At 37.9% G+C, this 18,536-nt stretch overlaps 1 protein-coding gene across 3 annotated transcripts in view; it reads left to right on the top strand.

Moving 5' to 3' along the window:
- LOC126412680 (protein lethal(2)k10201) overlaps positions 1-18,536 on the top strand; it is a 101,554-nt gene that overhangs the window by 67,911 nt on the left and 15,107 nt on the right. Inside the window, exon 4 of one of the 3 annotated variants that reach the window (XR_007575329.1) lies at positions 8,357-8,825. The exons of 1 other annotated variant lie outside the window; for it this stretch is intronic. Coding sequence is in view for 1 of the 2 variants with exons in the window: in XM_050082385.1 (XP_049938342.1) it covers positions 8,357-8,680 (324 nt within the window). In the remaining variant the exon portion in view is untranslated. Of the gene's footprint in view, positions 1-8,356; positions 9,000-18,536 lie in introns of those variants that run through there. One more of the 3 variants, XM_050082385.1, reaches the window with a different exon arrangement.

Consider the following 18,536-nt stretch of genomic DNA (forward strand, 5'->3'; position numbering starts at 1 on the left):
TAACAAACGACAGAGCTGATCCTCCTTGGTAAACTCAACGGGTCAGAACACTGTTGCAGAAACAATGAAACAAACATGCCAAATTTAAACAGACACAAAATCCCCAAGATTGGCAATCCTTTACAGAAGCTCTTAGTGTGGAGTTCAATGTGAGACGCCTACAACAGTTTCCACAAAGAAACTTTGTCTTGAAACCTGGCAGAAAATCCAAAGAGATTCTGGCCGTATGTGAAGTATGTTAACGGCAAGAAACAGTCAATGCCTTCTCTGTGCAATAATAATGGAGATACTGTCGAAGACAGTGCTGCCAAAGCAGATTTACTAAACACTGCCTTCCGAAATGCCTTCACAGAAGAAGACTAAGGAAATATTCCAGAATTCGAATCGAGAACAGCTGCCAACATGAGTAACGTAGAAGTAAATATCCTCAGAGTAGTGAAGCAACTCAAATCACTTAATAAAAGCAAGTCTCCTGGTCCTGACTGTATTCCAATTAGGTTCCTTTCAGAGTATGCTGATGCATTAGCTCCATACTTAACAATCATATACAACCGTTCGCTCAGAGAAAGATCTGCGTCCAAAGACTGGAAAGTTGCACAGGTCACACCAATATTCAAGAAAGGTAGCAGGAGTAATCCAATAAATTATAGGCCCATATCGTTAACGTTGATATGCAGCAGGATTTTAGAACATATATTGTGTTCGAACATTATGAATTACCTCGAAGGAAAAGGTCTATTGACACACAATAAACATGGGTTTAGAAAACATCATTCCTGTGAAACACAACTAGCTATTTATTCACATGCAGTACTCAGTGCTATTGACAAGGGATTTCAGATCGATTCCGTATTCCTAGATTTCCGGAAGGCTTTTGACGCTGTACTACACAAGCGGCTCAGAGTAAAATTGCATGCTTATGGAATATCGTCTCAGTTATGTGACTGGATTTGCGATTTCCTGTCAGAGAGGTCACAGTTTGTAGTGATTGACGGAAAGTCATAGAGTAAAACAGAAATGATTTCAGGCATTCCCCAAGGTAGTGTTACAGGCCCTTTGCTGTTCCTTATCTATATAAACGATTTGGGAGACAATCTGAGCAGCCGTCTTTAGTTGTTTACAGATGACGCTGTCATTTATTGACTAATAAAGTCATCAGAAGATCAAAACAAACTGCAAAACAATTTTAAAAAAATATCTGAATGGTACGAAAAGTGGCAGTTAACCCTAAATAACGAAAAGTGTGAGGTCATCCACATGAGTACTAAAAGGAACTCGTTAAACTTCTGTTACACAATAAATCAGTCTAATCTAAAAGCCTTAAATTCAACTAAATACCTAGGTATTACAATTACGAACAACTTAAATTGGAAAGAACACAGAAAATGTTGTGGGGAAGGCTAACCAAAGGCTGCGTTTTATTGGCAGGACACTTAGAAAATGTAACAGACCTACTAAGGAGGGTGCCTTCACTATGCCTGTCCGTCCTCTTTTAGAATACTGCTGTGTGGTGTGGGATCCTTACCACACCACTTATTGCCCGAACCGCCCATTTCTGAGCCAAAAATATCCTTTTAGAATGGGAAGAGTTACCCAAAATATAATACCATATGACATAAGCGAATGAAAATAATCAAAGTAGACTAATTTTTGTGTTGAACCATCACTTACTTCAGATACTGTTTGAATAGTAAAAATGGCAACATTATGTCTTTGAACAAGATTCTGAACGTGGGCTTTCCACGACAGTTTACTATCTAACTGAACACTTAGAAATTTTAACTGTTGAGTTTCACTAATCATATGCCCACTCTGTGAAATTCAAATGTAGGGTTTTGTTGAATTGTATGTTAGGAACTGTAAAAACTGAGTCTTACTGCGATTTAGTGTTTGTAGAAAATAAACTATTTTTATTTTCACAAATCCGTCTTGATCACACAGATTTCTTTACACTTCATGACCAGTTTCGGCTTATCGCCATCTTCAGATTGTTAAAAATATTCTGATATAAATCATTGTCAAGTTAAACATGAGTGCACATGTTTAACTCGACAATGATTTATATCAGAATATATTAATGATCCGAAGATGGCAATAAGCTGAAACTGGTCATAAAGTGTAAAGAAGTCTATGTGATCAAGACGGACTTGTGAAAACAAAAGTGCTAAAAATAAAATGATCGCAGACTCATATATAGACTTTATGTCTTCAATTGATAAATATTTTCTACAAGCCATGAACTTATGTCATGAACTGCACTATTTGAAACATCCTTTACTAACAAGCTAGTGTCATCAGCAAACAGAAATATTTCAGAGTTACCCCTAATACTGGAGGGCACCTCGTATAAATAAGGAACAGGAGTGGCCCTAACACCGATGCCTGGAACTCCCCCCATTTGACCATCCCCCACTCAGACCCCACATCACAGCCATTCTCAACACAGTGAATAATGACTTTTTGCTGTCTGTTGTTAAAGTAAGAGGTGAACCAACTGTGAGCTACTCCCCGTATTCTGTAATGGTCCAACTTCTGGAGCAATATTTTGTGATCAACACAATCAAACGCCTTTGTTAAATCAAAAAATATGCCTAGTGTTCGAAATCTTTTGTTTAACCCATCCAGTACCTAACAGACAAAAGAGAATATAGCATTCTCAGTTTTTAAACAAGTTCTAAAGCTGAACTGTACATTTGATAGCAAATTATGTGATATAAAATGATCAATTACCCTTACATACACAGCCTTTGCAATAACTTTAACAAACACTGATGGCATAGAAATAGGTCTAAAATTGTCTACATTACCCTTTTCTCCCTTTTTATAAAGCAGCTTTACTACTGAGTACTTTAATCGTTCAGGAAAAATTACAAATATTGCTAAGTACAGGGCTAACATGTGCAGCACAGTACTTTAATATTCTGCTAGGCACTCCATCATATCCATGGGAGTCCTCATTCTTCAGTGATTTAATTATTGACTCAATCTCCCCCTTGTCTCTATCACAGAGGAGTATTTCAGACATCAATCTCGGAAAGGCATTGGCCAAGAGAGTTCTATGATTCCCTATAGAAACTAAATTTTTATTTAATTCACCAGCAATGGTCAGAAAAGATTGTTAAATACTGTACATATATCTGATTTATCAGTAACAGAAATACTTTTACTACTGACTGACTTTATATCATCGACCTTGTGCTACTGACCACACACTTTCTTCTCAACTGACCATATGGTTTTAATTTTATCCTGTAAATTAGCTGTTCTATTTATGCGCCACATACTCTTTGCCTTCCTAATAACATTTTTAAGCACCTTACTATACTGTTTGTAATGGGCAACTGTAGCTTGATTGTGACTACTTCTAACATTTTGATATCATTCCTGCTTTGTTCTACATGATATCCTTATCCCATTAGTCAGCCACCCAGGCTGCCTTTTACAGCTAGTACCCTGTTTAGAATGTTAAAATGGAAAGCAACTCTCAAAGAGCATGAGAAGTCTGTTACGGAAAGCATTATATTTGTCATCTATGTTATCAGCACTACAAATATCCTGCTACTCTTGTTCCTTGACAAATTTTAAAAAACTTGCTATTCCCACGTAGTTTGTAATTATATGTGACATTTGTTTGAGTACAAAAGCCCTTTAGTGTTAAAATCTGTGCATCATGGCCTGAAAGGCCATTCAGACTTTTACTAACATAATGCCCATGTAGTAATGAAGAATGAATTATCTATGGCTGTGCTACTGTTCCCCTGCACCCTAGTTGGAAGAATCATTGTCTGCATCAGATCATATGAACTTAGGAGATCTACCAGCATCTTTTTTCTTGCACAATGATATACAAAATTAATACTGAAGTCATAATGTATAACTGATTTCTGGTACTTTCTACATATTGAATCAAGAACCCTCTCTAGCTTGAGCAGAAATGCTCTGAATTCAGAGTTGTTGTTGTTGTTGTTGTTGTTGTTGTTGTTGTTGTCTTCAGTCCTGAGACTGGTTTGATGCAGCTCTCCATGCTACTGTATCCTGTGCAAGATTCTTCATCTCCCAGTACTTACTGCAATCTACATCCTTCTGAATCTGCTTAATGTATTCATCTCTTGGTCTCCCTATACGATTTTTACCCTCCACACTACCCTCCAATGCTAAATTTGTGATCCCTTGATTCAGAGTTAGGGGACCTATAAACAACAAAAATTTTAAGTTTATTTTCATTAAATTGAACTGTCCCTGCGCAAGATTTAAATATCTGGCCTCGCAAAGAACTCGTTGTAAAACAGCCGGCTAATCTGTATCTTGGTAAAGGAAGCCTCTGAATTGTCAAATTATTTAATTGGTGCTCTGATATACCAATAATGTCAGAATCAACTAACTTTATCTCTAAAGTAGGTATACCTGTCAGCTGACTTCAATCTAAAAAAGCTGCAGCTCTAACACCATCTACTACAGGAATTTTTCATGAATGATCCCACCACCCCACACTACACTGTCACCTGTGTAAGCTTTGCCAGCTTCCCTTTCCCATACCTATTGAGGTACTGGCCACGCCTAGTGAAACCAGATCTGCTGATAGACTCAACTGGCACCACTGCAATGTGGCCCATGTCCTATGCCATCAGTGCCTTCTCCAGCCCCATGTTAACGCACCTAACAGCGGCATTAAGATGAGGCTGATCATGACGCTGAAACAGTTGCACGAAATGCGCGTTAGTGCCACTAGTTTGAGTAGCTATCTTTACCATGTCACCATCTACATCATATTCCCTGTCCCTATCAAGACTATTCCCTGCTCCACCCACTATGAATACCTGATCCTCCTTCGTAAAATTTCTACATAACTCCCCTATGCTGTCAGTCACCTGAGCCAACTCTGCACTACACATCACAATGCTGGTGACCTGGTACTCACTCCCTGCCAGTGCTGGACCACACCACTACTGTGTGAACTACCTAGCAGCAGAACCTTCTTCTTTCTGTTAGGCTTTGCAACTGACTTAGGTCTCATAACTGCTAAGGACTGCTGCAGGTTTCCTACACCTGCACCTACAGCTACAAGAGGCTCCTCTCCGCTCAACTCTTGACAGTTGGTCAAATCTATTGTGTATATGTAAAGTGCAGCTGTCTGCATACCACCACCACCACCACCTCCTCCTCCTCCTCCTCCTCCTCCTCCTCGTAGCTGCCTTCTTGTCAACTGCGAGTTCCCATTCTCCAGCACCCTTCACCCTCCTCAACCTATCTAGCTCCTCCTTAGCATACTGTAACTGCACTTGAAGGGCACAGATCTTACCCTCTTGCTCCTCTGTCAACGTATTTCTGCTACAGATTCTGTATTCCCAGGAGAGGATGTCACTAGAATGCCCACTGGCTTCCCCACTGCATTCCCCCAAATGAAAATACTTTGAATAAATCCTACACCGTAACCCACTACTCACAAACCTACGACAGAGCCCACACTTCTCACACATGGTAAAATTTTACTGTTACTGAAAAAAATTAAACGTCTACATTACCTAAGTTCAGTTTCACCAGTAAACTATTTATAGGGCTAACAATAGCAGTCTCTAAATTCTCTCTCTACTAAGAAAGCAACAACTTTCATTAAACTACTAAACCACAACTAATACCAGTACCAACAAAACTTCACAAAATGTACTAGCGAAAACTAAAAACTCGAGCGGCTACTGGAATGCTCAACAAAGTTAAAACAGTGAATGAAAATTTGGCCGAAATATTTCACTAGAAACAATAAGAAACATGAGCTGAAAAGTAAAGCACGAATTTTCTAAATGACATCAACACACATAAAACTCTATAAAACACAGCAAGCAAATGTTTCCAAAAGTTTATTAAATCGTTATTTCACCACGAACAGCGCGAAACACCATTGAGAACTATTAAATTTAATAACTGTATATTAGTGCGCAAACAACTTGGTCAGTACTTGGCTTCATAACAGCTAAAGCTCCAACTGCATGCCGCAAAATGTAAACACACGACTGAGGCGTGAGACTTGGATGAATGACGTAAGCACGTTCACAAATAACAAACCACTTGAGTCAGTAGCACAGAAAGAAAGACTGAGATTGATGAAAATCCACTGATAAGTTACTTTTACAGCAAATATTAACACAAATAAACTTTAAAATAAGTAACTGAAGACTAAAACTTTATAAAATATTGACAAGAAATTTCAACAGCAGTCCAGCACTCACGACGTCACACCAAAGATGTCACTTCCTTATGATTACTTTCCCATTGGTTACACTGGACAAGTGATGGACCTGTTTGTGTAATGTAACATGCAATGTGTTAGCTCACAATGCAGTGAGGTGTGCTACACCTGGATTAAATGGACATGGTGGATTAACGATCATTGGTGTGGTACATCAGCTGGCCAAATTCTGGTTTTTAGGCTATTTTTCCCTGCGTATTTAGACAAATTCTGGGAGTGCCTCCAGTCTACATCTAAGAAAATATGATTAACAAATATTTAAAACATCATAACACACAAAACGAAGTTAGTGTCATTTATAGGGTAAGTGGTTGCAGACGACTTCCCTCTCTTAGGATAAATGATGACTTGGGTGGCAGGAAGGACAGCCAGTTACAAAGCAAAGCTAAAAATGTGAAATCATGAAAAAGATTCCATCCCATACAATAAGATAAAATGTTAGGAAAGAGAGACAATGGGCATTTCATGATCAATACTTTAGAGGACCAAAGAACAGTTAACTCTGATTGGTATACAACTATTTGTTTGCCATAGGACATCAATGCCTTTGTTTTTCATCTTGAAAATAAATGGCAGCTATCATGCAGCAGGTCAAACTGTTCATTATTTGAAAGAGAAGAACATCAAGTTAATGTCTCATCAACTGTATTTATCTGATTTATAATCTGTAACAACCTCTATTGGTTCTAATATGTCCAAAAATCTTTAAATTATAAAGGAAAATGTTTTGACAACTTGACAACTAATAAAGCAATTTTGTACCAAGAAATATTTTTCCGTAATGGTTTTTACAGCCACTTACAAGGCAGCTTTTATATTGACCTATTCTTGCTGAAAACTCGGAAAAATCAGCAGAGGGCCTTGCAAAACCACCAGCAATCTCATCCCCCCCTTTCTCCTCCCCCAATGATTACACAGTTACCCACTACTCACAAATCTTCACAGCCCTGACACTTCTCACTGGTGATCATAAGTCACCAAAATCAACAAATAATAGAAATCAGATGTTTCTGTGGCTACCATTCTTCATAGAAATAAAGTGAACTGAATTCCCACTTCCTACACTGTAGAAGCTATAAAATTGAAGTACTTATCTACAGTGTTGTTAGGCAGGCACTACTGCACTTGCTTCTAAATAATGTGAGAAGAAGCCAGTTGCTGGTAGTAAGGCAGCAGTTCACTAATGATGTAAATACCATTGACAGGTTACAAACACTATTTGAATATTTCACTATCATTTACGGGTTCCTTCTTCTCATTAGAGGGTAGTTGCAAGACCTTACAAGATATTTCTGCCTAACTGTCAACAATAAGGCAGTTATGGCAGTATACAAGTAATAAACAGAAAGTAAAAGCATAGTAATCTGTTAAATAAGACCCTTTAAAACCACAATGAAACTTCTGATGACAAGAGGCTTGATCTGCTAAACTGACTAAACTTATAGACTAAAGCTGCCAGTAGTCTGTTAACTACAGAAAACAATCAAAATTGTACTGTATCAGACCAATGCTTTGATTTTATATGCTTAAGAAATTCTTCAAGTTCAAATAAAAATCATTTGTCTGGAACTGCTTTTATGTTGTATTTAAGTCACGTTATGTGCCTGACACTTGGATTCAACTTTATCACAAGTGATACACAACAGAGTAGTTATTGCAGTGACAGTGAGTTTCCCCTGTTCTGTAGAAGGTAATGCAATATCTCCAAAGAGATGAAAAGAGGTGTATATACAGATCCCCCATTACAGAATGTCACTACTTCTTGATTTTTGTGCTAGTGAACCCTAATTGCTGTACAAATTGTATGTATATTAGGCATTATTTTTGGATAATCCAGATTCTTTTGATAGTCAAAATTGAGTTTACTTTTTGTGTCTAAATGTTTGACGTTAGTCATGTATACTGTACACTAAATGAAATATCATGAGAAGAAAGAATAAAATCTCTTAATGATTCATGTAATTAGTGAAAATTTGTGCTACTGAGAAAAAGATCTGTATTCCATTGTAAGCAAAGTAACATTGTGGATGATGTTCAATATCAGAAAACCCATTCATATATATTATATATTTTTATTTATATTTTACATATATCTTTATTTATTTATTTCAGTTTCGCTGCTTTGTAGAACAGTGCAGCACGTTATGCAACAATCCTCAGGAGCGACGCAGTCATTGTATTTCACAGCACAATTTCCCTCATGATTTCCGGTTTGATAGTACCAAAAAACAGAAGCACACATCAGCTGCAGGAGGTCAGATGGAGACAGATATTCGTCCTACAAATAGATCACATCTAAAACCAAAGACTTTCAGTTTTGGGCGAGGAGCAAGGAATTCCAAGAACTGGTTTAACCAAGGGAGAGGTAGAATGAAAAGTACTGATATTGACACAGTGATGAAAGATCTACAGGACAGTTTACCAGATCAAACATAACCTGTGAATAAAATTTAGTTTTCCCAGTTACATGAAGAGAAGTGCAAATGATACTTCAGAGAAAAAGTATTGAACATCAGATAGGCAGTTAAAATATTGTCATAGGTTTTGTGTGTGTATCCACCATTCAGTATTCAACTTTATGGTGAGCACTGACCTCTCATGACAGCTATTATTAATTTAATGATGTTATTTAGAGGAAGTACTGTTTCAATGTTGTTGTGGAGTGATTGTTTAAGAGATGATGTATTCAGATGTAACTCAGTTACCAGTATAAAAACTTTGTTAATAAAAAATATCAGCTGATATAATATCAGAATTGTGGCATTTTTCATTAGAAAATAAATAAATAAATAATAATTTTGTGCACGAACTTGATTCTGAGTGCAGGATGAAAAGTTTGGCCGTTGTTCAAAATTTCAAATATATTTAGCATATGGTTTTCTTGATAACTATCTTAAGTGATCGGTACTTTACATTTCGTAGCACTGGATAACACCCCCCCCCCCCCCCCCCTCTCTCTCATGAATCATGGACCTTGCCGTTGGTGGGGAGGCTTGCATGCCTCAGCGATACAGATAGCCGTACCGTAGGTGCAACCACAACGGAGGGTATCTGCTGAGAGGCCAGACAAACGTGTGGTTCCTGAAGAGGGGCAGCAGCCTTTTCAGTAGTTGCAGGGGCAACAGTGTGGATGATTGACTGATCTGGCCTTGTAACACTAACCAAAACAGCCTTGCTGTGCTGGTACTGCGAACGGCTGAAAGCAAGGGGAAACTACAGCCGTAATTTTTCCCGAAGGCGTGCAGCTTTACTATATGGTTAATTGATGATGGCGTCCTCTTGGGTAAAATATTCCGGAGGTAAAATAATCCCCCATTCGGATCTCCGGACGGGGACTACTCAAGAGGATGTTGTTATCAGAAGAGAGAAAACTGGCGTTCTATGGATGGGAGCGTGTAATGTCACATCCCTTAATCAGGCAGGTAGATTAGAAAATTTAAGAAGGGAAATGGATAGATTAAAGTTAGATATAGTGGAAATTAGTGAAGTTCGGTGGCAGGAGGAACAAGACTTCTGGTCAGGCGAATACAGGGTTCTAAATACAAAATCAAATAGAGGTAATGCAGGAGTATGTTTAATAATGAATAAAAAAAATAGGAGTGCGGGTAAGCTACTACAAACAGCATAGTGAACGCATTATTGTGGCCAAGATAGACACGAAGCCCACGCCTACTACAGTAGTACAAGTTTATATGCCAACTAGCTCCGCAGATGACGAAGAAATTGAAGAAATGTATGATTAAATAAAAGAAATTATTCAGCTAGTGAAGGGAGACGAAAATTTAATATTCATGGGTGACTGGAATTCGGTAGTAGGAAAAGGGAGAGAAGGAAACATAGTAGGTGATATATGGATTGGGAGTAAGGAATGACAGAGGAAGCCGCCTGGTAGAATTTTGCACAGAGCACAACTTGATCATAGCTAACACTTGGTTCAAGAATCATAAAAGAAGGTTGTATACATGGAAGAAGCCTGGAGATACTGACAGGTTTCAGATAGATTATATAATGGTAAGACAGAGATTTAGGAACCAGGTTTTAAATTGTAAGACATTTCCAGGGGCAGATGTGGATTCTGACCACAATCTATTGGTTATGAACTGTAGATTAAAACTGAAGAAATTGAAAAAAGGTGGGAATTTAAGGAGATGGGGTGTGGATAAACTGACTAAACCAGAAGTTGTGCAGAATTTCAGGGAGAGCATGAGGGAACAACTGACACGAATGGGGAAAAGAAATACAGTAGAAGAAGAATGGGTAGCTTTGAGGGTTGAAATAGTGAAGGCAGCAGAGGATAAAGTAGGTAAAAAGACGAGGGCTACTAGAAATCCTTGGGTAACAGAAGTAATATTGAATTTAATTGATGAAAGGAGAAAATATAAAAATGCAGTAAATGAAGCAGGCAAAAAGGAATACAAATGTCTCAAAAATGAGATCGACAGTAAGTGCAAAATGGGTAAGCATTGAAGGCTAGAGGACAAATGTAAGGATGTAGAGGCTTATCTCACCAGGGGTAAGTAAGTCACGGCTGCAAAATACTAACGCGAATTCTTTACAGATGAATGGAAAAACTAGTAGAAGCTGACCTCGGGGAAGATCAGATTGGATTCCGTATTCCGTAGAAATATTGGAACACGTGAGGCAATACTGACATTACGACTTATCTTAGAAGAGAGATTAAGGAAAGGCAAACCTACATTCCTAGCATTTGTAGACTTAGAGAAAGCTTTTGACAATGTTGACTGGAATACTCTCTTTCAAATTCTGAAGGTGGCAGGGGTAAAATACAGGGAGCGAAAGGCTATTTATTATTTGTACAGAAACCAGATGGCAGTTGTAAGAGTCGAGGGACATGAAAGGGAAGCAGTGGCTGGGAAGGGAGTGTGAGAGGGTTGTAGCCTCTCCCCGATGTTATTCCATCTGTATATTGAGCAAGCAGTGAAGGAAACAAAAGAAAAATTCAGAGTAGGTATTAAAATCCATGGAGAAAAAATAAAAACGTTGAGGTTCGCGGATGACATTGTAATCCTGTCAGAGACAGCAAAAGACTTTAAAGAGCAGTTGAACGGAATGGACAGTGTCTTGAAAGGAGGGTATAAGATGAACATCAACAAAAGCAAAACGAGGATAATGGAATGTAGTCGAATTAAGTTGGGTGATGTTGAGGGTATTAGACTAGGAAATGAGACACTTAAAGTAGTAAAGCAATTTTGCTATTTGGGGAGCAAAATAACTGATGATGGTCGAAGTAGAGAGGATATAAAATCTAGACTGGCAATGGCAAGGAAAGCGTTTCTGAAGAAGAGAAATTTGTTAACATTGAGTATGGATTTAAGTGTCAGGAATTCGTTTCTGAAAGTATTTGTATGGAGTGTAGCCACGTATGGGAGTGAAACATGAACGATAAATAGTTTAGATAAGAAGAGAATAGTAGCTTTTGAAATGTGATGCTACAGAAGAATGCTGAAGATTAGATGGGTATATCACATAACTAATGAGGAGGTATTGAACAGAATTGGGGAGAAGAGAAATTTGTGGCACAACTTGACTAGAAGAAGGGATCGGTTGGTAGGACATGATCTTAGGCATCAAGTGATCACCAATTTAGTATTGGAGGGCAGCGTGGAGGGTAAAAATCGTATAGGGAGACCAAGGGATGAATACACTTAGCAGATTCAGAAAGATGTAGGTTGCAGTAGTTACTGGGAGATGAAGAAGCTTGCACAGGATAGAGTAGCATGGAGAGCTGCATCAAACCAGTCTCAGGACTGAAGACCACAACAACAACAGCATTGGATAAAAATTAGTACTACACTGTGATAAAAAGATAGAAGCTGAATTGGGAGTCTATAAGAACTCTGCACCAGTTTTCAAGACTATTTATTGATAGATAAGTAAATGTATTCATGGTTGGTATGATAGTGGTTAGTCCTGGATGGAACGGATACCATGGAAAGACTAAAGGTAACCCGTTATCATGTAGTTGGCACATTGAACAGTATATAGTCACATAAACATTTAGCTCATAGCTAAGTTTTCAAATATTAGTCTTCTTGAAAGGTAAAACACACACACACACACAGAGAGATATATTGTCCCAGCTCTACAATTGCCTTGGCACTTTATGGACAACCCCTTCACTTTTCTGCTGAAGAAATTACTTCCTGTATAATTTGTAGTGTCACAAAATAAGACCCTCACATGAAGACAAGATATATTTTTATATTGATATATGAACAGCTACATAATTTCCTAAATTTTGTTCTGCACATGGAGAGGCTGAGTGCACAGTGGAAGCCTATTATATTGACTCCAGATCGTAAATGTTTGAGGAAGTGCATTTCAGAATGTTGTTCGAAAAACTCAGAGTGTAATTTGGAGGTCTACTGGTGGTGTTATGTGGAATGTGTGCCCATCATTAGATGCTGGAGACAAGACTACAGCCATAACAGTGGTTAGGCAAAGATAAAAATGGGAAGTAGTTTTTTTTGCTGGTAAAAGTGATGGTAAATGTCTTTGGAACTTGTGGTGCATAATCATCATTGACTATTTGGAAAAGGGTACAACAGTGACTGGCTCTTATTATGGAGCATTATTGGAGGGTTTACATAGTGATGTGAAGCAGAAGTGACCAAGATTTAAAAAGAAGACTAATAATAATTTCTTAGCATTGGTATGCAAATTCTAAGCAAAGCAACTTTGACCTGAAATTAGTTGTTGTGTTGCTACTGATGTATTTTGTGGATATTCTGGAATAACTTGTTTGTTTTGTAACAAATCTTTTTGCTTTTTATTTTGACTTTGCAACGTAAGCTGTGCTCCACAAATTTAGTAAAAATTTTCATTTATAGAGTAGTGTGATAGTGTTGGACATTTTGTTTATTGTATTGAAGTGCCTTTCATGGCTAGTAGGCCTGTCACATCATTATCATGACTTCCAAGACTTACTTTTTCCCTCAGTGAGTTTCCACTGTATATTATTTTGATGGTGGTTATCATTTTGGATGTTTATGTAAAAATGTAGGTATAGATGAAGGTGTTTAGGAAATCATGGAAATAGGGAAGGGATACTTTTGTAAGAGTTGCTAAACAACAATGGAAATAAGGCAGAGGGAAATGAGGAAGCCGGCTGGTGTGACCATGTGGTTCTAGGCGCTTCAGTCTGGAATTGCGTGACCGCTGCGGTCGCAGGTTCGAATCCTGCCTCGGGCGTGGATGTGTGTGATGTCCTTGGGTTAGTTAGGTTTAAGTAGTTCTAAGTTCTAGGGGACTGATGACCACAGATGTTAAGTCCCATAGTGCTTAGAGCCATTTTTTGGAAATGAGGAGCAAGATGGACCAAATGGGACAGAAGTTGAAGAAGAAATAAAGACCACAAAAGGACCTTGACTGGATGAAGTAAGTGTGGAGAAGGTGAGAGCAGCTGCCATTGTTGAAGTGCAGTGGCTCTGTCAGGTCATGAGAACAGTGTGGAAAGAAAGGAGACCTGAAAACTGGAAAAAAGGGAGTCATAGTGCCAATTTTTAACACATCAGAGACCAGGCTTGAGCATAACTTCGGCTGCAACTTTAAATTAAAAAACTGTGCCCAAGTATAGGTCAGGCTACAGTTTTCTTGACACACAAGCCACCTATCACTTGAAAAATGGACTCATTTCATCTGAGAACAGTGTACGGAAATCTCGCAACCTGCCCCATGACTGGTGCTACCTTCTGCTGTCAGTTTCTAGAATTATTTCAAAGGAGACATTAGTGAACATAACAGCTGCTGTTGTAAATGGCTGAGCCAATCTGATCACAATGACATAATTCCATGTGTGTATGCTTTAACTTTTGGGGTTTGCTGTAATTCTGCTACAAATACGTCACATTTGTTGAATGTACAACAAATTTTGGAAGCTCAAGAAGAAGATATTGCTCAATAACTCACCTCACTTTTTTTTTCTGGGAAGTATAATTGTACTTTCCATCATCATTATTTTAAAATTTGTAATCTGTCAAAGAACTAAAGGCAATATGAAAAATAAATCTTGAAGTTTGGCCCTTTTTTAATATGTGTTACCCTTGAAGAAACATCAATTAAATATGTACCAGTAACACTGTAAACAACAGTATAAATGGCTGATTTCCTAAACCAAATATTCTTCTGGGTGGCCAGTCTCCAAATTGTTAAGAAGAGTTCCAGGAAACTATTTCAAAATTGTAAGGGTGTTGCATTGATGTGTTATACTGTGAGGGTATTTGCGAAGATTTTGGAATAGAGAGTACAGAAGATAGTAGAAGGAGGATTGAGAAAGAAATTATATGAGTTTAGACCAGGAAGCTTGACAGTGGATCTAATTTTTGACACAAGGCATCTCCAAGAGAGACACTACGAATATGAGAGAATTTAGTAACAGTGTTCAGGGACACTGAGAAGCCATATGATAATGTGAAAAGAAGCAAGATGAGGGGAATTTAGAGGCTGACTATGAGAAGAATAATAGGAACTGCAAATTGTGTAAAAGTAGCTGGAGAGAAGACTAACTGAATTCAACAGAAAAATGGGGTGAAGTAGAGGAGTTCACTTTCCCCTCTAGTTTTCATAATCATTATGGATGAGATAATGGCAGTGTGAGTAGGAGCCAAAGTGTGAGTAAATGGAGGAGGAGAGGTACAAGAAAGGGCAAATGCATAGGAGGAAGTGGTGGAACAGTATGGATTGAAATTAAATGTCAAGAATTGTTAAGTGATGGTGGCAATGAGAAATAAGAGGAGAATAGCAACAGGGGACCACCAAAAAGTAAGTGGATGTACCAGCAAAAAGTAAGCAAATACTATAACTAAAAAAGAAAAAGGCAGTTGAGCAGGATATAGTCTTGTGAGATGAAATTTCAGGACAGCTGTATAGAACTTACTAGAATTGATAGAGTAAGGAATGAGACAGTGAGAGAAATAGTGAAAGAGAAGCCCATGCAAGAGACCATAGAAAAGATAAGATTAAGATTGTGTGGGCATATTAAAAGGAAGTGAGCTGACAGGATACCAAGGCAGCCCCATGAAATGACAATAGGAGGCAACTTACCTAGAGGAAGACTGAGAGACAGATAAATCATTGGAGTGAAGAAATGTGTGACGAGGAGAGGAGCAGACTGGGAAAGAATGGAGAGAGAAACATGTTGGATGAATGAGAAAAGATGGAGAAGCTTTGTTCTAAACAGACCCAGCTGGAGGCTGGAAATTGCAGATGATAGCTATGTATAAACTTACCATGAAAGGTAAACTTACTTTTCCAAACACAAAGTTGGTGCAGTGCATCCTTCGTAGCCTGAATTTCAACATAGAAGGTTCTGTAATATCAGATCTGATTATGGTGGAGAGGAAAGAGTTGGCTATGTAGCCTTACACCTGCAGTTCCACCTCTGTCTATCATGGGGGCATTTGTGTAAATATGGAGCTAATATCATGATGGGCAAGAACAATCATGTAATAACTAGTTTCTCATTTTTGTGTGTTGGAAATATGATAAAATAAAAATAACTGGCTGGAAGTACTGGGGAAATTAGCTATCATATGTTTCCTTTTGCCCATAAAACAAGAAATATTAATATTTATTATGACATATGCTATTACGTTTAACGAAGACCCAGAGTGTCTAGGTGGCAAAAGAGAGTGAAGAGCAGGCGAAGCAGCCTTAAGAGATTAACTAGGATGAATCTGAGTTGTTACTCAGCCTTGAGTTCTGCTTATCAAATGTATATCAGACAATGTACCAAGCTGAAGTTGCATGGTTTGCATGCCTCAGTGATACAGATAACCTTACTTTAGGTGTAACCACAGTGGGGAAACTTGAATAACCTCAGGTTCCTGACTAGGGGAGCAGCCTTTTCAGTAGTTGTGTGGGCAATGGTCTATATGATTGATTTATGTGACCTTGTAACATTAGTCAGCATAGCCTTACTGTGTTGGTACTGCAGACAGCTGAAAGCAAGAGGAAAACACAGCTGTTGTTTTTTCTGACGACATCAGCCTTACTGTGTGATGATGACATCCTCTAGGGTAAAATATTCCAGAGATAAAGTAGTCATCCATTTCTATCTCTGGCCCTCGACTACTAAGGAGGATGTTCCCATCATGAAAAATAAAACTTGTGTTCTAGGGGTTGGAGGGTAGAGTGCCAGAGTCCTTAATCAGATAGGTAAGTTAAATTTAAAAAAGGAAATGGATTGCATGAAGTTAGATACAGTGGGAATTAGTGAAGTGCTGGTCAGGTGAGTAAAAAAATCAAATGGGGGTAATGCAGGAGTAAGTGTAATAATGAATAGAAAGAAAAAGGGATGTGGGTAAGGTAGTGTGAATAGGATAGTGAACGCAGCATAGTAGCCAAGACAGACACAAAGTCAACACCCTCAACAGTAGTACAAGTTTGAAAGAATGTATGTTGGGATAAAATAAAGTATTCAGATAATTAAGTGGAATGAAATTTTTATTGTAATGGCAGCTTAGAATTCGGCAATAGGAAAAGGGAGAGAAGGAAAAATAGTAGGAGAACATAGTCTGGTGGAAAGGGGAGTTACCTGGTAGAATTTTGCACAGAGTGTAATTTAACTGTTGCTAACACTTGGTTTAAGAATAACAATAAAAAATGGTTATATACTTGTAACAGACTTGTAGAGAGATAAGACAGATTTTGATCCAGATTTTAAACATTTCCAGTGTTCATGAACCAAACATTAAAACCCAGTAAATTGCAAAAGATGGGCACCTAAGGAGGTAAGTACTGCACAAACTGAACCAACCAGAGTTTATTGAGGGTTACAGAGGGAGCATTAAGCAATAATTGACTGAAACAGAGGAAGGGAATACTATTGAAGATGAACTGGTAGAAAGCTAAAGAAGAATGCATGTCTAAGGGAAAAACAGATGCTACTTGTAGGAAAATTAAAGAGAGAAAACAGAAGCATGTATGTGTATATCGAGAGCTCAAATGGCAAGCCCAATACTAAGCAAAGAAGGGAAAGCTGAAATGTGGAAGTAATATATAGAAGGGCTATACAAGTAAAATTTATGTATTTATCATGTCAAAAGTATATATAGTTGACATAATTATACAAGTAAAATGAACTTACAGATAATATAATAGAAACGCAAGAAGAAACAAATGGAGATGAGATGGGAGACATGGTGCTGTGGTAAGAATTCTTTCCCATGGTGTGCTGAAACAGACAAAATGCCCTCAGACTGCAAGAAAAAAGGAATAATTCCAGTTCCAAAGAAAGAAGGTGCTGATGTGTGGATATTACCAAACTATAAATTTAATGTAATGGTTGAAAAATACCCATGGAAATAATTTACAGAAAATGCACAAACTAATAGAAACTGACACTGGGGGAGATCAGTTTGGTTTTTGGACAAATGTAGAAACACATGAGGTAACACAGACACTATGACTTATCTTAGAAGATGATCCTCTTTTGGAGTAGTTGAAAAAACTCTAGAACAGCTAATTAAACCCCATCTAGAATGGTGACTGGAATTAAAGAATTTACTTTCAGGGCATCAGTTCAGTTTTTGGAAAGAAACTGTAGACAATCTTTCTAGTGTGCAGCCTAAAACTCCCTGTGCTTGCAGTGGCTAATGTGACCTTCAAGTATAAGTTTTTGTCATTGAGTACATGGGCCAATGTTCTTATTGTGATTGTGCTTAAAAGATTAAGTGATGTGGGCTTTCCAAAAGAACTTGTATTTGGCATCCAAAATCTCATCTTTCAAAGAATCATATAGTGGAGATGCTGAGTCGTAGATAGACACAACAAAAAGACACTCAATCCTTTTTGCTAGTTTTACAGGGTGAGCATAAAATATTTGGTGTATCATATTATTTTGAATGGGTCAAGTACACCTTGAGAATAACAATATAATTGAAATAAGGAACTACTGTATTTATGAACCTAAACATTATTCAGAACAATAACGTTGGTTATTGCTAGGCGCAGGAGCTAGAAAGTAGGGTGCAAGCCTGTATCTTCCACAAAACTCTGTAGGAAGCCCTTATATAATTTTAGCATGTTAAATAAATTATTTACTAGTTCAGACAGTTATTATTTACATATGCAACACAGTTTTCATGTGCATCACTGCATAAAATACATTAACACCCCATCCTGAAACAAAATAATGTGAATTCTTGCACTGCTCTGAACATTTCATCTTCACGGGTTTCACACACAATTTGAATGATCATCATATTTCTTTTCATTGGGTATGCTCTATAAAATTGTGCTCAGTATTATGTGACACACTGTTCAGATCCGG

This window comes from Schistocerca serialis, chromosome 7, assembly GCF_023864345.2.
Source record: "Schistocerca serialis cubense isolate TAMUIC-IGC-003099 chromosome 7, iqSchSeri2.2, whole genome shotgun sequence".
In the NCBI taxonomy this organism is placed as follows: Eukaryota; Metazoa; Arthropoda; class Insecta; order Orthoptera; family Acrididae; genus Schistocerca; species Schistocerca serialis.